Source organism: Clarias gariepinus, chromosome 27 (assembly GCF_024256425.1).
Source record: "Clarias gariepinus isolate MV-2021 ecotype Netherlands chromosome 27, CGAR_prim_01v2, whole genome shotgun sequence".
NCBI lineage: Eukaryota > Metazoa > Chordata > Actinopteri > Siluriformes > Clariidae > Clarias > Clarias gariepinus.
Window position 1 is genome coordinate 2,276,214 of NC_071126.1, and position 21,866 is coordinate 2,298,079.

A 21,866-nucleotide genomic window follows, 5' to 3' on the forward strand; every position below is an offset into this window, starting at 1 on the left:
GTAAGGATGTGATGTCAGGTGTAAGTTTATAGTGTATTAAAGTGGTTTTGGATTTAAGCTTTACTTTCTTCCTTTTATTCTCTTTTCTTTTATATGTTACACTTTTTTAAACGTCGCATGGTGGTGCTGTTTCTCCATTTTAAACCTCTGGTTTCTATGGCAATTCAGTTTGTGTTGGGCGCCATTTTCAAACGTCGCCGGAAGACTTAAAGGAAGGAAACTAGCTGCAGGATAGCTAGCTACAAAGAAAAGAGATTAAATAACCCCCACAAAAATTCAGAAGTTTAATGCGATAGTGTGAGTTATAAAAAAAAAATCACAATATGTTCCGCTTTATTTGACAGGTTTAGAGAAAACGGCTTTTTTCCCCCTTCCTGAGTTCATTGTAAACATAGCTAACGTTAGCTAATGAAGCTAAGTGCTAATGTGTACGTTGAGCTGCTACCTCACCAACTCGTTAACTAACTAAGCTAGCTGACTGATAGGAGCACGTCGAGTAATAAAGCTCTTGGGTAAGTCGTTTTAGCTGTTTATAATTCATGTTAAGGTTACATTCAGTTAAAACTACTAAGCTAGTCTTTTTTTAACCTTCTTTTTGTGACTTGTAACATGGTATTAGGAATAATATTTAAAAGCCATTTTACTAGTAAATAAGCTGCTGAACTGTAGGAGGATTCTTGACAGAAAGTATTTGGACACCCAGCTGTCACAAGCATCATGTTGGGTTATTTGTTATCAAACTGTGATCACACACATGAAGACATAGTAGGAGAAGGTAAGACTGAAAGAACCTCAAACACAAAGCCCTGAGTGAACTACTACTATAAAATACGCCTTCCATGACATCCTGCTAACAGTACGCAATCACACTAATGCTCTTGTAGTGGAACAAACGCGGCTATGCTCCAAAACCTAGTGCCATTTTAAAGATTTAGGTCTGGTTATCTGTGCATTTATTTCAGGGCTTTAGCCACAATCTGATGAATTCAATACTATTTTGTTTTATAGCGCATTTAACAATTGTTCTTGAGAAGAACCAGCGAACCCCTCCTCATTTGGGTGATATCCGATAGCATTGATTAAGCTCCAGTTGTAGTGTGTTAAGAGGCTAGAAGTTAGAACAGGACAGGTGTTTAAATTACTTTTTAATTATCCACTTTTGTCATTGGAGGCTCGGGTACAAAACTGTTTGCAGGAAATTAAGTTCTGAACTGCTGAGCCGACTGCTGTCACAAGTCATCAGGAAACAGCTGCATTCCAAGACCATCTTCATGGTCAAGTGGAACTGTAAACAGTCACCACACTCATCCCAAGCAGACTACATGAGCCTTCATGCAACGAGATTGCCAGCCACATTTCTGGACCAGGAAGTCAGACGGGTCCGGAGGACAGAGTGGGCCTGGATCAGTGGGAGCTTAGGAACGCCATGTGTAGCTTGAAAGAACGAGAGCAAAAGAAAGAGAACAAGGAAAACTGTTATATTGATGAATGTCTGATGAATTGTCCAACATAGCTGCACGTTCATCTGCATTCTTCAAACATTGTCTGCTGTAACTATTTAATTGGACCTTTTTCTTAACCAGGTTTAGTTTGATCATGATTAACAACCCAACATTTATTACTCGTGACATTTTTTAAGAAGGCAGTTTATCATTAAACCGACAAAATAAGCTCCTGGTGGTTTTTAAAAGAAATATTAATAGTGTTTATGGTTGTTATCTGTTTGCCTGTCGTTGCCAGGTTTGTATATAAATAAATAGTTAATAAAAAAAAAAAAAAAAAAAAAGATTTTGGAATCAGTGTAGAAATACATGAATTGTCCTACAAAAGATTTGCGACATGTAACTGAATCAGTTTATACCTCCATCTCTGAAAAATTTACAGAATTGTAGTTAAAGCTTTATTGTTTTTAAAGATTTGATGTTTGTATTAATACAATCCATTCACATTCACAGCGCATTGCACAGAGTGCCACCATGAGTACCACCGCAGAGCGGAAATTTCTAAATCTCCGAAAGCGTTTGGACCAGCTAGGATATAGGCAGCCGTTAGGCATCGAGTCATTGCCATTGGTTGAAAAGCTTTTTGGGTAAGTAATTTCTCATGATTATTTCTAAAATGCAATAAATTATTGCCTTTTCCTTCAGTAGTTAAAAGTTTTAAACTTTAGTCTTAAACTAAAGGCTGTTAGTTTACTTGCATGTTGTAGATTAGAAATAATTTTGTGGAGGTTTATTTTGCAGTGATTTAGTCCACACTACTGAAAGTCTTCGAAGTGCCAAACTCTCAGCTGGGAAGACCGAAAAGGATAGTCGAAATGTTGACTCTCTGCTGGAACCGTACAAGACGGAAAACGCTCGGCTCATCCGAGAGAATAACGAACTGCACCTAGGGCTTCTCAAATTAAGGGAGGATAAGGATCGAACAACTAGAGGTAAGCAGACTCCAAGCTTTACATCGTGTACATTAAATACAATTCGCTCAGGGATTTTTAAACTGTTTATAACACTTATGAAATCCTCCTGATAACATGTAATTCTGTGATTAGAGCTAAAGGCTTTCATCAGGAAACTGGACCATGAGACCACAGATCTAAAGTTCCTTAACAATCAGTATGTACATAAGGTCCATTCCCTAGAGAAGGACAGCAAAGCCAAAAGCGAAAAAATTCAGCAGCTCCAAGAGAAAAACATGCAGGCTGTAGTGCAGACACCAGGTAAGATGAAAAACCCAAACTTCAAACTTGTAACCAAATCTAGCAAATGTTGCAAGCTTTTCTTAAATGTAATCTCTTTAAAATTATATGTTTAATAAGTATGTCATCGTCATGTTTCTTCTGAGTACTCCGGTTTCCTCCTACAGTCCAAAGACCTGCAGATTAGGCTAATTGATGTTCCCAAATTGCCCGTATTTATTTCCTGAGTGTACGTATGTGTGTGCCCAGCGATGGATTGGCATCCTGTCCAGGGTGGACCCCACCTCGTGCCCTAAGGCTCCTGTAAAAAGCTCCAGGAGACCATGAATTACAGGATAAAGCGTATAGACGATAAGTGAGAGTGAGTCACTTACATCTATTCTAAATATCTTTAGAAAAAATCCCACAGATCTGCTGTAATTATGCTACTACCCACAAGGGGTCAACCCGCATATGAGAGGCCGCCTAAGCTTTTTCACGTCTGAAGAGAGTATCAGGGCAAGACTAAAGTTTGCTAAAGTGTAACTAGGAAAGGACCAGGAATTCTATGTTATGGATAGACGAGTCAAGAGTTGTTAGATACTGTATAAAGAGCGTACCAGAAGCTGTGTCTGCTAGAAAATTTGATCAGAACAACCTCATACCAACTCTAAAGCATGGTGTTGGATATGGTATGGCCTAGTCAACACTCAGTCTATTCTCTTTCATTTTCTTTCATTCCAGAAGGGATGTCTGTGAAAAAAAAAAAAGTTCCTACCGTATAATGATCCCAAATGTGTTAGTAAATCCACCAAGGAGTTAATTTGAAAAAAAAAAAAAAAAAATTAGTTAACACTAAAATGTTAGTATAAAACCTTAATGTGTGGTATATTTTGATTAAACAGGAGGGAAAAAGAGGCCAATCCCTTTCAGACGCCAGCGCATGCAGATAGACGAGCTCCTCCCTGCCGCCCACAGACTTACATCTCCAGCTGTGGCGCAGCCTGATGACCCGTACATTGCTGATCTTCTTCATGTTGCTGACAACAGGTTTGAGAGAACTTATTACTACAGTTACAAGTGTAATCAGAATTATTCTTTCAGATTTGTGCTTCTTGTTTTAGGATTCAAGAGCTGCAGCAGGAAGTAAAAGCACTAAAGTTGGATCTAGAAAGAGCCCAGGGGGGAATCAAGCACCTCAACACTCAGGTGTTTGTGATATTAATGATAATTAGAGACTGAAAAATATAAGTAACTGCAAATCATAGGTCTATAAAAGCTAAGCAAGTATTTTTTTGGTGCAGGTAGAGGAAAGAGATAAAGAGATTGAGCGCCTGAACCGGGCTCTAGATGGAGGACGACCATATGATGTCATCTCTCTGGAGGCTCAGAACATCAGTAATGAAAAGCTCATTGCTCACTTAAACTTACAGGTAACTAATTAAATGTTTAGAAATTGACAATAATAGTAAATTTTTTAAGCCTGTCTTTAATTAAAATGATGGTGCATGAAAGTATATTACAATAGGTCAGGGTAATTATATATTTTGCTGCTCTGCACACCAACCGAAGTTTGTCACCCGGAACACAAGTACAAGGTAAGTAACCAGACCCAAATTCAACAACCATCGTTTCATGCAAAAATGCATTGCAAAGTTCAGCTGTGACTTATAAGAAGCTTCTGCAGTTCCATTAAGCTAAATGAGTTAGCATTTTGTCATATATGACATGCTTTATGCACCTTCATTTTACTTTAAGACTATCCCTTTAAAGTTTTTTTTTTAAACTTGGATTACTTGCATGATAGCTTATTTATATGGTTAGGAAAATAAACAGTAACTTAATAACAAAACCTAATATTGCATTAGTAATCTCCTAGTATTGTACGATGTACAAAAATGTAATATATATGTATAAATTAAATAAATTTGTATGTGCCAAATGTTTATGCCTTTTTAGGGATGCTTACTATGTTAACATACCATGGTGATATAATTAACACATCCATTATTTTTACACTTTTTGGAAACTCAGTAACAGTATAACATCTTTCAGAAGACATCAGCAAAATAAAATTTGGTTAAAACAAATCTACCTGTTTTTTTCCTCTGCATGCGCATACATAAATATATGCAACAAAAGGGCTCAGGTGTGCCACATTAGTTGTCATCACTTCACCACAACCCTATCTACTAAAATAACCTGTAACCTCCACTGAGAGCACTGTTTTGGTATTGCTTTCTTCTAGATTGTCCCTAAGGACCTGATTTTAACCGGATAAAACACACTACAATGTCATACTTTATTAGGCAGTATAGAGGAGTGCTAGAACCTATGAGAAGATACTCGATTTCATAAGGTCTATCATTAACAGCATTATTTTGGTTAACTAAGGGAATAAAACTCTCTTCCTCTTTCTAAGATTGAATACCTGCAGGAGACAAACAGGACTCTGGAGCAGAAGGTGGATGGACTACAACAGAAGAAGAATACAGTTTCCACTGAGATGGCCGACCTGAGCGCCAGGAACCAGGAGCTGTGCAGCGAACTCACCCAGATCGACCAGCTCGCACAGCAGTTAGAGAGGGACAAAGAGATAGTGTTGGAGACGGCTGACATGGAACTGCAGGAAGCCAAGGTGAAAAACTTTTACACGCATAGGTGATATAACCAGGGGGCAACCTCCAGTTTTAAAAAATGACTTTAATGCAGACGTGCCAAAAATGTGCAGTTACTTGAATGTCCGCTAGCTCCAAAAGTAAGTCAGTCCTCAGCCCATAAAGCCTCATGTTAAAATGTGCAACTTTACAACAGAAATTGTAAAAGTAAGAAGATGTATTCCAACCAATAGCCAGGCCCTGTTTGCTTTACCCAGTTGGTCTTTTATGAATCAACCAGGTTTTAGATGGAGTCAGCTCCTGCCAAGATGGCAATAACCAAAGCTCCCACAGTTGAGCTTCAGAATCACTTTTCAGAAAACCTACAGATGATTTCATGGAGGGTTTGTCCAGTTATTCTACATCTATGGATACAACTGGAATTTATTTACATGGGCTAAAAAAATGTGTGTTTAGAAGTGCACAAGTTATCATTCGTGACTTCCTGCTTCACTGAGTTATAATTATAATATAAACAAATATAAATAACTTCCAAATTCCTTTAACCATTCCGCAACATGTAGAAGATTACAGAATACACAAATAAAAGAAGACAAACAACTATAAAAAAATAAAAATGAATTCTTACTTAAAAAAGGCCAAATCTACAATAAGGGCAATAAATAAACTACGGTGTAATGAACCTCTCCAGAAAGTTTGGCATGCAGTGAACAAGATGTTCAGAAAGGCCCAAAAAAAGCTGCAACTACCTTTTGGAATTTCTAGTAGAACAAGGGCCTCCAAATCCACCAAAAAAATTTATGATCACAGAATTAAGCTTTTTACATGGCTACCCCAGTCCCCTAATCTTAACCATTGAAAACCTGTGCAGTGAGTTTAAGAGAACAGCAAAGAAGGTCGGATCTAGGACCATGGAAGATCTGTTGTGTCCAATGAGGACTCATCTCAGATAAATCTTAACTTATAGGAAGATTAGATTTCACTCATATACACTTATAGATTATGTATCATGCATCTTATACGTTGCACAATACCAGTATTTGAATTGATGTATATACACTACTATTTGCACTTCTGCATTTCATTTTTGAGTACCAGAATAAAGTGCTAAATTGACGATAAAGTTCTATCTATCTATCTATCTTTTGTAGCCACAGAAGCAGGGTGAACTGTTAAGACAAAAAAAAGTAAACATAAATCTAGGAAACTTGTCTTTGTTTAACAGTACAGGCATTATAAAGACGTTGCTGCTCTGTTTATTACTCCCATGACTCTATTTACAGAAAGAGATTCAGCGGCTGTACAGACTAACAGAAGAACTGGAGGAAGAGATTTCTAAATTAAGACAGGTCGGTATTACAGGATCCTGAAAACTCTGCAGTCGGCATGAAATAAAATAATAATAAAATATAAATCAGCTTATTCATATAAAATAAGCTGATAAATTTTCTGTTTATCTGTAAGTAGTATGTGTATCTTAAGTAGTCTGTTAAATACCTGTAATGGTGTGAAAGGATAGCATCACAGATCTAGATAAGAACAGGGCTAAAGGTGTTATAATAGCCTCCTTTTCTAGGAAAGTTTTCCACTGGACATTCTATGTTAGGATTGTTGCAGATTTATTCTTTATTCTTTTGTTTAGCTATTTATGGTTTCTGCATATATGCTTATTTGCCTTTGCTTCAGAGCCTAGCAGAAAACAATCACGAGAAGGACCGTCTACAGGATCAGCTCTCAGAAGTGCAGGAGCGGAATGGGAAGATGGAGGGATTGATGAATTTCCTGGAGGAGGAAAAAAGGAGACTGCAGGACAAAGTAGATAAAATGACGCAAGCTGGTGAGATGCAGATATTAGTCAGTGGACAACATATAAAATGAAGCTGAATAAATGTACAATATAGCATATCCAAGCTTCTCCTGGATTTCTCACATAAATTTGTTTCAGATAAAGAAATGATTTTGGAACTGGAGCGCATGCGTGCTCGTCATGGCATGTGTGCCAAAGAGCGATCTCCTTCTCGATTGGATGCTTTTGTAAAGAGTTTGGAAGAAGAAAGGGACCACTACAGGCACGAGGCGGAAAAATACAGAAAGACAAGGGGTGGGGCAGACAGTTTCAGTCCCTCCAAGAGCAGGAGTCCCAGAGGGCGTGGGAGCTGGCCTGTAAGAAGAGTACGATACTCTGAGCAAACACTAATAAACAGTGTTGAACATTTGGTATAAGTTGAGCATTTGGTATAATTCTTCCATTATATAACATATTTTCTGCTCTGCTTGCTGTTTGTGTGCAGGGAGAGAGTGCAGACACTGAGATGTTACGTGTCCTTAGAGAGAGAGATGAGCTGCAAGCCATGCTGCTGAGCTTTGAGAAACACATGGAGGACATCCAGATTAAAGTCAAACTGCTCACCAGTGAGAGAGATCAACTGAGCACTCAATATCAACAGGTGACAAATACAGAACTTTAGCACATAACATATGTGCATGGATGTTAAAATAATAGCAATAAAACATGAGCATGGCTTGGCAAATTTTCTAAAATAAATAAATATAAATAAATATAAAAGGGATACTATTTATGTATTTACTGTAGTGTGTGTGTATGTGTGTGTGCGCGCTTAGGCCCAGGAGGAACTGCAGAGTGTTCGCAGCAAGTTAGTTCTGTCTCCTGAATTGCAGCAGAGAGTAAGAGAAGAGAGAGAGCAGGCAGACACTGAACTCCAAAAAGTTACAACAGAAAGAGACACGCTCCGTGAGAGGCTCAAGGTTCGTGTGGGTGGTTTGGTTAAACCATTTATGTTTGTGGCAGACCACAGTGCAAATTTTTTTAAGAGTAGTTTTGTCTGTTTCTCCCGAACCATAAGGGAATACTCTATGATTTTTCAACATGTTCTCCATTTGCTGCATTTGTCATAACTTCTGATTTATCACCATGACAATACCTTTCAATTAGTTCCTTTGCACTGAAAGTTGATTGCTCAAAACTCTACGTATGAAGCTAAAAAAAAAAAAAAAAAAACGAGTCGTGTCCCGTCCAGCCCTCCGCCCCCCCCACCCCCCCGCCCCTAAGTACAGGAAATTTATAAATCATAATAAAAATCATATTCGATTGATGCTTGTCTTGTTTTTAGGCAAATACAACTTCAGACAAACCTTAACATATAACTTTTTACTGCGCCTTTATTTGTTAAACAAAAATGAAAACGAAAAGAAAAAACATGTAAGCAATAGATTTGGGCAAGTACCCCCCATGATTCAATAGCTTGTAGATCCACCTTTATTAGCAATAGCTTGAAGTAAGCATTTCCTGTATGACTTTACCAGTCACATCACTTCGCATTCCTCTTTACAACATTGATACAGTTCTTTGAGTGTTTTTGGTCAATAACTTATGCACTCTTATGGGCCCGCCACAAAATTTTAATTGGAATGAGGTCTGGACTTTCACTTGCCCATTGCAAAGCCGTAATTGATTAATTTTTCTGCCATTCTGGGGTAGATTGTTCTTTGGATCATCGTCCTGTTGTTCTTTGGATTATTGTCTTGTTGCATAACCTAATTTTTAAAAAAGTCGGACAGATGGCCTCACATTTGTCTCTAGAATACCCTGGTATACAGAGGAGTTCATGGTCGACCATTTCCATTTTTTGTGGCTGCAAAACAATAAAAAATCATCACTCCTCCACGGACATGCTTGACAGTGGGTATGAGGTGTTTCTGCTAAAATGCTGTTTGGTTTTCGCCAAACATGGCACTTGCATTAAGGCCAAACAGCTCTGCTTTGGTCCCATCTGTCCATAGAACATTGTATCAGAAGCCTTGTGGTTTGTTCAGATGCAGTTTTCCGAACCTCAGTCATGCTTCCATGTTCTTTTTACACAGTTTACCTGGCAACTTACCTGGCAACTTTTTCAAACAAATCAAATCAGTCTGCTTTTAATTTTACTGTCATGGACTTAGGGTCATGAGACGTAGCATTGTATTCTCTGAACCTAGGGTAAATGTGCTAGGGCATCCACTCAGGATTTTTTTTTTATTATTTTATCTTGTGAATAATATTTCTCACTGTAAAATGTTGAACTCTAAATTGTTTGGAAATGGTTTTGGCATTGCGTTAACACAACACCTGTAGGCTCCAGAACAACAAACCTCTGCTTTTACAAAGGTCTGAACACCAGCTGCCAATCAATTAATCAAAGGGCTGATGATTAATAGCACCTGGCTGCAACTTGCCCTCATGCCTTCTTTGGCAATACTTAGGGGGTACTTAGTATTGTCCACATGTTTGTTTTTTTTCCCTAGGCTTAATTTTTGTTGAAGAAATAATGGCCGGTGAAAAAAGTTTATTATTATTTTATTAAGATTATTTTGGCCTAATGCTGAGACCCGATATGATCAGATGATTTTTTAGTTATGTTTTTAACATTTGAACATGACTGTACATACATCATTCAACACTACAGTACACTAGTAGTTCATAATTGTGACATTAATAAAAACAAAAACTCCCTTTGTACCTTCAATATTTGTATTGGTTGGATGCTATTGTTACCTGTATTTATATGCCGTTGTTCTTACCTGTACTTAATTTGCTAAAATTCTACACTCTTTACCATTGTTTTTTTTTATTATTATTATTTATTTATATTTGTAAACAGACAGAATTTACACATACAAAGGCACTGCTGGAGGTTGGCACAAACTTGCAGTTTTGTCATGCTTTCATAATGATTATAAAGAAAGTTCTTGAATGCTGGTATGTGCAGGTGGTTCAGACATCAGCCCTGACAGACAGCGAGCAAGAGGAGATAAGAATAATGGAGCTGGAGAACACTGTTCAGAGGGTACAACTCTCAATTTACTCTATTAATGATTATGTACTGATGGTACCAGATGTAAGCAAACATGCTGAAGGCTTTCTGCTGTGTGTAATGTGCACTGAGGCGATTCTGAGTATGTAGTTGTAGATTTGAAGTTCTGTAATGCAGGTATGTGAGAATGTTTTTTTTTTTTTGGTCATCCATGACCGTAAAGTTTTTTTAACACAAAAGAAAAACCTGAGTGGCATCTGAAATTCCATTCGGTATTAAGATATTTCTCACAAAAATTGCATACCTTTGAGCTTGAAAGATCTACAGGCATCTTAGTTATCGCAGTGCTTGGAATTTTCCATCTTTTAGATTTAACCCTATCCATGAATCTAAGAGATGTCTAATAAAATAAAAAATTATAAAACATCTAAATTTTACCCAACCTGATTAGACAGAAAGATTCTCAGGGTTTATATTCTTTCCAGGTAGGCTTGTACCAATTGTTGAGGTACAAAGTCTGCTTCTGTAGTACAAAATCTATTTAAAAGTTATACAAACAAAGTGAATTTTCAGATAGGATCATATAACTTAATACTTAATCCTTCTTATCTAATGATCCATGCTTTTTTTAATCTAATATAAATATATAAAAAGAAACACATTTGCTAAATACAATTTCGAGCCCTTTTATGTAGTGTCCGTAACTTTTAAATTCAAATTTTTCAATGATCTTAATTGTCATGCAGGTAAAACTTACGCCAATTTAGATTTCACATGAGAAGACCTTAACATGGAAAAATTTATTATTCTAAAGTGCAAAATTGTTAACTTTTTATTGTTAATAATATTGCAACTTGAATTTGACTGAGTTACGGACACTACAGATTTTTTTGCTTTACAGTGGAACCTTGAATTGGGAGTAACTTGGTCTGCGTGTGTTTTGCAAGATGAGCAAAGAGTTTAAAATTAATTTTAACTTGTTAAAGAGCAAGCAGGGTAATTTGTTTTATTTTATTTTTACTGCAAACATGATTTGCCAGTGTCGATAGACTATTGACTTAAAGCAGTCCAAAGAGAAAAGTCGAGGGCAGTTAGATCTCATTGTATTTGATCTTCTGTTGTTTGGAAGCCATCTTGGGTCTGAAAGAAAAAAAAAATTATTTAAGGAAAATTTACTATGGGTCCAAACATTTTGGCCACCCCACACTTCTTTGACAGTAGTGTCCTCATATTGCAGTATTTGCCTCAGTGTATAACTTTAGTAATTGAGACTTATTTTGCACCCAAATTTTGCACCTGAATGTAGCTGGAGAGAGAGCGAGCAGATCTGCGCACTCAGGTCGCTATATTAAAGGAGAGCCGTGTAGCTGTTGAGGAGGAGCTGAAGGCCCGTTCAGCAGCCTTGCTTCAAAACGCAGAGGAGTTGGCTCAGCACAGGGCGGAGAGCAGCACTCTGAGGTACAGCAGATTGTATTTTTTTGTAACACAGACTCTTTTGGATTTCGGGTGCTTGCATCCATCCATAAATTTTAGAAAACAAAAAAAAAAATGTGTGTTTGCAGGCTGTTACAGGAGCAGATGGAGAAGTCTCTCTCGGATGTTCAGCACAGGTTGTCTGTAAAGGCGAGCGAACTGCAGGCGGCTCACCAACAAATGGACAAATTAGAGGAGAGAATCAGTAAGTTGCACTCATTCCTCACGGTAATGTTTTCTGTTATTCCCTTTACTATGTTTCATGACAAATTTGATCCTACGCTTTAAATCTGCTATTATATGTTATTCAATCTGCTATATATGTTATATGCTATAAGTGTATTAGAAAGCACGTCTCCAGGCAGTTGTTGCGTTTGTTTCTAGCTGAGCTGAGTCGGAATGGGATTTCTCAGAAAGATGAAGTGGGAGTGCTGCAGACCGCCATAGCATCTCTGGATCGAGAAAAAGACATCCTGCAGGAGGCAGTGGACCAGAAGGCAGAGAGCATAGTTTTGCTGCAAGACCAGCTACACAAGAAGGTAGCTCAGAAATAAGGGTCATCACGGAAGCACTGAAACAACACATCATACCCTCCATGTCTCACTTAAAACTATACACAGTTTAAAAAGCAAGAAAAATGTATTTTGTTGAAATAATGTTGAAAATGTATGTTATAAAGTTAAGCCCTTAAACTGGAGGTTATTATTATTTGTGATTTTAACTGCTAGCTTCCAATATTCTGCAGGAGAAGATGCTGACAGAAGTTCGCCTCACTATAACAGAAATGGAGATCTCATTAGAGTGAGTTTTTTTTTATTGTTTATTTTTTTTATAAAACAATGTGTTTGAATCTGCTTGGTCAGTAGTCCTGGATGTAACATAGACAGTAGTCAGGTGAAGTCAAGTAGGCCCTTATTTACATTTCAACCATATACAGTTTAGTACACGATGAAACGAAACAATGTTCCTCCAAGACCAAGGTGCTACATACGACAAAGTTACAACATAAATTAACAAAACTGACTAGCTAACTAACTAATAAGAGAAAAACCTGATTAACATTATAAATTAACAGAAAATATCCTATCTAAAGTCCTATACAGAAAAAGACAACAAAGTGCATGTGCAAATGTGCAGACAAAAGTGACAGAAGTACATAATATGTTTCAATGCTCTGTGGTAGTAATTTAAGGTAGTGCAATAAGAAACAGTAAACATTTACCTGTGGATAGCAGCAGAAAAGAGTTTTTTGTGCAAATAACAAATTTGTGGGTGCCAAAAAATGTGGGTGCCAGCTTTTATTTCAACCAAGCAGAAGCCACACATTGGCCCTCTCTGGTAAAGATTGGACACTACTGGACGAGAGGCGTTCCATGAGTGGTGATTAAGCATGGTAAAAGCACTGGGACATGGAACTATATGTATCACACCGCATGCAAAAAAGCAAGGTGGTCTAACAATTGTTATTTTCAATAACTGTTGGTCACAGCATGGATGACAGTAGGTCGGTATGGCCTGTACTACTGATGGGAGAAAATATGTTGTTTAATAAATAAAAAACTTAATTGTCTGTATGGGATCTATGAACTATTTTAAGTATATTATAAGTAAGTTATACAGTATAAGTATATATATAACACACTCCAGACTAAGCAATTATACAAAAATAATTCGCTTTGGGCATCACACCGCCTCTGCATGGATTATTTTTGTATGATTGCATGTTTTCATGAACACACAAGTCTGTTGCGTGTTATTTTTTATGTAATATACCATTTGATTTATAGATATTTGGTGTTTGTGATAACTGTTGGTGGAGAATTTGTGTGTTGTATATTTTACAGACAGGTAAAGGGGGTCCTGAACAGTCGCGAGCGGGAGATAGCTAGTCTGCGCAGACAGCTAGATCAGTCGCAGGAGGAGCAGTCGTCAGTCAGCCGAGACAGAGAGATTGCGCTGAGAGAGAACCGTAGATTACAGGATGACCTGGCTACTATGACCAGAGAGATCCAGGTATACACACACGGTGCAGCACAGGATGGAGCTGTACAGCTTTACAGCTTTATAAAATGCTCTATTGCTTCATGGGCAACAAGATACTTACACTATGTGTCTGTGCTGTGATACCCACAATGTCTCTGTAGGCAGTGCACAGAGAAATGGAAGAGGCACTAAGAGAGAGGGACGAGCTAAAGATGAGGGTCCACTCTTATATTTCTGAAGTGGCCAAGATTGAGAAAATTATGGCGGCTAAGGTAAACCTTATTTATTATTTACTGTATATATGTTATTATATATATATAATATATATTATTATTTATCATGGGATGTTGATGTGCATCACTGTATGAATTTTTTAGAAAAAACTGTGTACTGTGTGTGAAAAAAGAAAATTCCAGCTTGATCATCCTTGTATTGGTACCTTGGAATATCACTAATTAGCACCTTTAAAGAGAATTACAACAGCTAATAATAAGCTGGTTATTTAACAGGAACAGGAGAACAGGCAGATGTTGGAACGTTTCCGCTCTGCTCACACGGACTCAGAGGAGCGCGAGCTGAAACTGCAACAGGCCGAAGGCCTCAACAACTCCATCAAACTGGAGCTTCTCTCCTCTGACACAGAGCGCAGGCACCTCAGAGAGAAAGTCTCCCTGCAGGAGCGAGAGATACAAGAGGTAGAGTGACAATACTTCAGGATTAAATCCAAATGGAGATTCTTGATAGATTTTACATAAAGATGCCTTTATTTAAAGTGTAAAAATGTTGTGGTGGTCGCACATGGAGAACAATTAAAGGTTAATGGATAGCTTTGCAAAGGCGAACTACGTAGTGGCCATGTGGAAGTTGTGCAAAAGTAATAATTTTGTTTTATCCAAGAAGGGATGAATATATGGAACAAGCAGTTGTGGATCTGTTTAATGTACAGTGTCCTAAAAACGTGCTGTGCTCAAATGCAGGAAAATAAAGCACAGTACATTTATTTCAACGGTCCAATACTGTGTCTTGGAAAACTTTTATAATTTTAGTACAAAGCACAACAATGAGGAATCTTTTTAAATTATGTTTTTGTGTAGCACATAAACGCACTGCAGGCATACGAGGCTCAGGTGTCCTCTATGGTGCGGGCAACGTCTCGGCTGGAGGAGGAGTTGCAGTCAGCCCGTGAGGAGAAAGCATCTGTACTTGCAGACCTCGCCTCTGTACGAGAGCTCTGTGTTAAACTAGACTCCAACAAGGAGCTAACTACACGTCAACTCGCTGCCAAGAGCATGGAGTTGGAGAGGGCAAGTGTTCCACAGTACACACACATTTTAAGCATTTACATATACACTGATTAGCCGTAACATTTTGACCACCTACCTGACCTAGAATAGGTCCCCCTTTTGCCACCATAACAGTGATGTGTTGTGGGTTCTGACACCTTTTTGTCACAACCAGCTTTAACCTTTTTAATTCGATCTACACTAGTGCATCAATTGGATCGGAGACAAGCCAGGCTTTACACACCATGTGCACCAGTAAGCCCTGGCCCTGCCAGTTCACCAGTTTTCCTTCCTTGGATGACTTTTTGTATGTCCTGACCACTGCAGCCTGGAAACATTCCACAAGACCTGCAGTTTTGGAGTTTATCTGATCCAGTCCTCTAGCCATCACAATCTTGCCCTTGTCGAAGTCACTCAAATTCCTATGTTTTCCTTTTTTTTCTGCTTCCAACAAATCAACTTCAAAAAAGAAAGGTCACCTGCTGCCTAATATATCCCACCGACTTTCAGCCGCCACTGTAACGAGATATTGAAAATTCTTAGAATTATGACATGTTCTTAGAAAATCTCCTTAAGTTTAGGACTAAATTTTAGTAAAGATAAAAATTATTCATGAAACATCTCAGCCTTAAAACAGCTTAAGACTTTTAAGAGGCTTAGGAGTTTCTATAGCAGCGGACAAAATGCTAAATCACTTTTATTCTAGGACTCCCAGCTAGGACTTTTTAAGCTAAGATAGGAGCTGTCTGGTGGAGATTATATAGCGATAGGAGAATTCTAAGAAGCTTTGTGAATACGGGCCTTGGTCTTGTGGGATCTTCCCAGGCTGCAGTGGTCAGGACATACCAAAAGTATTACAAGTAAGGAAAACCGGTAAACTGGCAACAGTCATAGGAGGCCACGGCTTTCAGATGAGGAGTGCTGGCTGGCCCATGTACTCCAATTCAGTAGAAGAGTTACTCAAATTGAGGAACAGGTTAATGCTGGTTCCAATGAAAAGGTGTCAGAACACAAAAGTCAATACTGTTTTGGTGGCAAAGCGGGAACTTACTTAATATTAGGCGAGTGGGTCATAATGTTACGGCTAATCCGTTTACATTCAGTTAATAGAAACCCTCCTGAGCAATCTGAAGAAGTTACTACATGCTGAATGCTGTCTGTGTTGTGTGAAATCAGATGACCGGTGAGCTGGAGGATGTACGTTCGGAGATGGAGCTCCTCAAGAAACAGCTGGCTAGTGAGAAGGTGACTGTTCGGAACCTTGAGACACTGCTGTCCACCAACAGACAGAAAGAGTTTCAGAACCACCTCAGCGCTAGTGAGAGGGAGTCCGAGCTGAAAGTGCTCAAAGACCGTCTGGCTCTCGCAGACAGCAAAACGTAAGGAACATCTCTCTGTCCACTCCCCGCTCTCTCCAAAACCCACCTATAAAAAAGACAGAATGTTGTGTAAGATTTTGTTCCTGTTGAAGGTTTTTCCAGGCTTCCTCTGGCCAATTTGCATGAATCTGTGCATAGTATAACTTCTCTTGGCTGACAGGAGTGGAACCCAATGTGGTGTTCTGCTCTTGTAGCTTGTTTGCCTCAAGGTTCCATTAGGGCTGCACGACTCTTTTTTTTTTTTTTTTTTTTTCAACCAAAACATTTCTTGCACTACCTTAGTCTCTTGTGTTAAAAAAAGTAGCATATCCTTATTTTAGAACTCTTAAAGGGAATAATTTAACTATTGGAAATAAATATAATATTAACAATAATAATTAACATCTGGTTTGAGAACTGTCTGGTCTGGGAATTGTGCCATATGACACCGCAAGACTCTACAGTGGATAGTGCGGACAGCTGAGTAGATCATCGGGGTCTCTCTTCCCTCTATTGAAGACATATACACCACACGCTGCATCCGTAAAGCCACCAGCATTGTGGCTGATTGGACATCCAGACTATGTAACAGTTTTTACCCACAAGCCATCTGTCTCCTTAATACGAAGGGACTGGTCTAATAAAAAAAACACACACACAATCACAAATCACTCAGACGATTTAAATAACATCAGGACTGAACTGATAACACACACATGCACAAACACTCTGATCTACAACCATCTCACAATTTGTTCATACCTGATCTTTTCTTTTTGTAAGATATTGCACAATATTTATCTTCTTGCTATTTTTTTAAATAAGTATTTTTAAATCATTGCTGCTACTCAGGAATGTCAAATGTTTACTGTTTCTTCTCCCACTACCTCAACTCATACCTCATTACTATAAAAGTACTGAATCGAGTTACCTGGTTGTGTTTGTCACTCTGTAGCTGTTTGTTTGCACATTTGCACGTGCACGTTGTTGTCTGTTGTCTACTGTTGTCTCTTTTTTGTATAGAAGTAGTTTTAGTTTAACTTAAAAATAAAAAATGTAAATCTGTCATATCTGAGCTAGTCAGCTAATTAGGTTTCTTAGTTAGCTAGCTGGTTCCGGTAGAGTTGTGTTGTAAATTTATGTTGTTGATGGAGTGTAGCACCTTGGTCCTGAAGGAACGTTCGTTTCACTGTGTACTGAACTGTATATGGTTGAAATGACAATAAAAGCCTATTTGACTTGATCTGTGCTTTTGGACACTCAGCCAACTACAGTTATTCATAAATAGCATGGGTTAGTTGATTTTTATTATTATTTTTATCAACATAAGCTAAATGTCTAAGAGTCTATTAGGTATTTCGAAATTAAGTACATAGTTTACGGTATAGAATTTTTGGTATCAGAAGTTTTTATATATATTCATGCATTGATGAGCGCAACAATAGATGAAAATGTTATGGTTTGGCACATGCGCACACACACAGCAATGGAAAGAGGCAGGAACAGAATGTCGTTAGAGTGCAACACCCCCAGCCTCTGATTGGCTGGAGTTGAGTGAGCACAGTGTTGTGATGTTGACCGTGGCCAGGACAGAACATGGAAATACAGTAAGAGCGGGCAAACCCCACCATGTAAATTGACTAGAATATTTGGGTCTGCCTCGTTGTTACATGTCACAGTGGAATGCTGTAAATGAAGAAGAGATATTAGAGAAGTAATCAAGTTGTATGACTAAATCATTTGCTGGTCTGATTGGTGAATTAATATTGTTTTATCATTGTACTTATGTATGAATAGAAATTGTGATTTTTTAAAATTATTTTTTATTTTTATTTTGCAGCGCTATGTTCCTTTTGTTGTGCATTATGAGATGATTTTCTGCTCCTCACGATTGTGTGTGCTTATTTGACTTTCTGGCAGCTGAGTTACATTGAACCAATCTGGCCATTACCCTCTCACCTCTTTCAACAAAGAGCCATTTCTACCATCAGAACCAACGCTCACTAGATGATCTCACTGAAACATATTGTGTGTTTGGTTCATACAGGGCAAGTCATGCTAGAGAGGTTTCTCAGCTGCGTGGAAAACTGTCTCATCTCCAGACAGAAATGGACGTGCTGAAGAGGCAACTGACAACCGAGCGATTTGAGAGGTAAGACACTCGGCCACATCTAATGCACTTTTTATACAAAACATCTGTCTACATTATACTAACTTCAACCTCAACAACCTCAACCCATCTCTTATACTTTGTTTTTCTCAGGGAAAGAGCAGTCCAGGAGATGCGAAGACAAGGTGTGTCTTTTAATTCACTGCGTAGCTCCTCCCCCCTCAGTATCTCACACAGTCCCCGTCCATTGTCACCTGACCCTTCTGACCTACGAACTCCGGAACGCTTAATTGAAAAATCAGCAGAGAAGTGAGTGAGTGTTGCATTTACATGGGTTTCTTTTGTGAGCAGATAAATATAATTATGAATGTATTAATGAAAATTTACTTTTGGCAGAATAATAATAAGTGAATAATTGAGCTAAGTGAATAATTGTTCTTGTCCATGTTGCTAAAGGCAACTGAACTAGTTTAAAACAATGTTTGGCTGTAGCAGATAGATCAATGAGAGTAATAAATATAATAACAGGAAGATGGTGTGGTGCTTTTTTTTTCTAGTAATGTCAAAAAACTTAAAAAAAATATCAAAATCTTCAGCCAGGTCTCCTGACTACATCAAAAAATAAACTCTAGCACTAATGGTTTCTGAGATATCCAAGAATCAGCAGTCATTTAGGGCAGTTAAAGATATCGGGTTACATTATCTGTGCGTGAGTCTGCCATGCAGCAAGAGCCACTGCTGAGATAACCGGGCTAAACCACACTTCCTCCGCTCGCACACACACACACACACACACACACACACACACATATCCACACACATCCAGGATAGGTGAATGGACTCTCAAAGTCTTAAACCCACTCATTATACATGATTATCAATAACATAAGTATCAAAACACTGCGAGTGCATATGAGTTAGAAGCTGCACACGCCTGCATGTTCACAGCCACTCAAACCAGGCGCTCAGTGTCAAGTTGAGTTTTAAGGCTTTGGAGGCCACAGTGGACCAACTGATCCGCATACAACTTGGTACAGGTTTTACCCCGGATGTGTTTCCAGGTGTAACCCTCACATTTTATCCGGGCTTGGGACCGGCACTGCATCCAGTCCCTAGTAATAATAGAAAATGATAAACAAGCTTGATGTTAAGGTTATTCCATCACAACTATACTAAAAAAAAAAAAAAAAAAAAATGCAACTGAAGTCATGACTGTTTAAACTTGCTAGTAGCAAGAACTCATTCATCATCAGTGAGTGGTTGTTCTTGGTCAGGATTGTGGTGGAACTGGAGACATTCCTGGGATTGCTGGCCACAAGGCTCGAATACACCCTTTATAGGACACCAGTTTGTTGTAGAAAAGTTAATTCAAAAATCAACTAAATTCCTGCTGATTTCAAAAAGGTTTTGTAAATAGAAAAAAGAAGATAATGCAACCAGAAGATCAGACATGACACTGTGAGGTAGTGGTTTAACCATTTATTGTATAAATTATTCATAGAGTTCAATGGAATTCCCCAATAGTGTACATGAAACAAAAAGTCTCCCAACAGCCAAAAACTGTAAGAAGACAAATAGTCATAAGAGCTTATTCTCTCCTAAATTATAATAATGTTCTTTAGTGATTTGGAGTTAACTTGCATTTAATATTTTTGTATATTTAAAGTCTATAAGTGAGGACACAAATTTAAGTCCACCTTAATGCATGTAGTTTAAGAAAATAACTTGCATTAGTAATTGCTGAAATAGTGATCTTACTGAATTATCTTTCAGCTCATGCTTTCTTTTCTTTCCTTTCAGAAGTGTGAGCTTTAAGGACTAAAGAGGAAAATAAAATGTGGACATGAGATGGAGTTACTCCCTGGAAGCGCTGTTAATACAACATCCCTGTTATTGTGGATTTGGTTGGAGAGGCCATCTTATGTCTGTCTGCTTCAAGTACTTCATTCCATTGTGGCATGAATTCTGATTCAGGGCTTTGTGCATCAAGAGAACAAAAACACCAGATTTATCTTGGATCATTTCTTTTGGAAACAAATGCCCTGATGTGTTTTACAGGAACAAACCCGATCATGCCAATGAGGCCAAACACAAAGACACAAAGTTTGTATTTTTTTATTTTTTTTTATATTTTGAAGGAAATTAACTCATGTATATATATTTAACATTTTATGTGAACTACTAAACGCCTACTTTTGTAATACAGCATTGAACTTGGATTAAATTTGTATTTTATGTATTTTCTATGACTTTAGTTAGTACTTTTATGCCGAATGTTAGTTTTAGACAGCCTGTGGTGCTTCTTATGGAACTGGCTGTAAAGAAGAACAAACATTACTATGAAACAGGAAGTAAAAGTCCTCAAGGCTGAAAAGTGTTACAGGGAGCTCTCAAACTGCTCTCCAAATCTGAACCTATGACTGGTGTCGTGTTTTGTAAATCACTTTTTTGTGTGTCTGTTTACTTGAATCGTTAAGTTATTACCTTGAATAAAATTGCACAGTTTCTTACAGCACTTGTTTTGTCAGCAGTCGACACAAAGAATCTTTAGCACAAGAAAAAATTATGACTTAAACAAACCTTTTATTTATTCTTTTTACTTCACACTGGTTGTTTGAACCGCTATGAAATTACTAACACTATAAAAATCATTGAATATTTGGTTTTTTTTCATACTTTTTTGACATTTCTTTTTTTCACTTAAACATCTTCATGATTAGAGGTAAGAACATAAAAGGTCGTATTTAGTCACAATTCATACTTTAGTAAGCAATTCTTTCATTCTGAACATACAGTACATGCTTTGGCCATAACCGATAAAGTCTTCATGCCATCAAGACTTCAGGCTAGAGCTCTGACTAGCATCCCTTAGGAATGCAGTCCTGCAGTTAAAATTCTCAGAGCCACCTGTGGTTGTCAAACTGCATTCGTAAGGGATTAAACTCAGTCTCAATGAGAAGATTCTTTTTCCCTAGATAAGGCTTAATGTTATTAGTGTATTTGCATAGTGCTTCAGTCTGATATACAAATGATCAGCACTTATATGACTTAAAAAAATGACACTGTCTCGCCATGAACTCCTTGCTTCTTACCACTTTGTCCATCCGTCAATAAGCTTTTGTATTCTTTCATTAAAAAATGTTTTAGGCTGAGCTGTGAGCCACGAATGCAACGCTGTCTCAACCCCTTCATGAGAAGTGAATCTTCATCCTCAGGGCTGCTTTCAGAGGACCAAAAAGGACTATAGAAAGGATGATTTACCACCTTAAAATTAAGTTTTTAAGTTTCATCAGTGTGTGCAGAATTGTTCGGACGTCCATCATTATGCAAGATCACAACACTCTAATAGACTACAGGTCTTTGATTGTTAAACCATTTTTCTGAATAATGTTCCAATACTGCTATAATTTTCCAGCTGTTGGTTGACTTTTGAACCTGAATGGAAAGCGGGCGACAGGAGTTTTAATTTAACCAGAGTGCAGAATTTTTACTTATTATCCTATATAATGTGTATTTGGGCTATAATATAAAATATAAAATGTTTTTTTTCTTGCTG

The 21,866-nt window shown here is 37.9% G+C and overlaps 1 protein-coding gene across 3 annotated transcripts; it reads left to right on the forward strand.

Moving 5' to 3' along the window:
* Positions 1-205: 205 nt before the first annotated feature.
* Positions 206-20,822, forward strand: cep135 (centrosomal protein 135). Of its 3 annotated transcripts, none has more exons than XM_053489112.1 (26): positions 206-512; positions 1,956-2,089; positions 2,244-2,434; positions 2,549-2,716; positions 3,580-3,724; positions 3,799-3,883; positions 3,979-4,107; positions 5,097-5,312; positions 6,576-6,641; positions 6,979-7,129; positions 7,238-7,464; positions 7,584-7,739; positions 7,915-8,058; positions 10,059-10,136; positions 11,410-11,561; positions 11,666-11,781; positions 11,961-12,115; positions 12,322-12,377; positions 13,421-13,589; positions 13,721-13,831; positions 14,069-14,254; positions 14,654-14,863; positions 16,019-16,221; positions 18,248-18,352; positions 18,464-18,623; positions 20,111-20,822. In XM_053489112.1, the coding sequence occupies exons 2-25, from the start codon at positions 1,977-1,979 to the stop codon at positions 18,621-18,623; spliced, it is 3,492 nt and encodes a 1,163-aa protein (XP_053345087.1). In that variant the 5' UTR covers positions 206-512; positions 1,956-1,976; the 3' UTR covers positions 20,111-20,822. The 3 variants fall into 3 exon arrangements, with proteins under 3 accessions (XP_053345087.1, XP_053345085.1, XP_053345086.1); XM_053489110.1 differs by having other exon boundaries at positions 18,464-18,619; XM_053489111.1 differs by having other exon boundaries at positions 7,238-7,455; positions 18,464-18,619.
* The last annotated feature ends 1,044 nt before the right edge of the window (positions 20,823-21,866 follow it).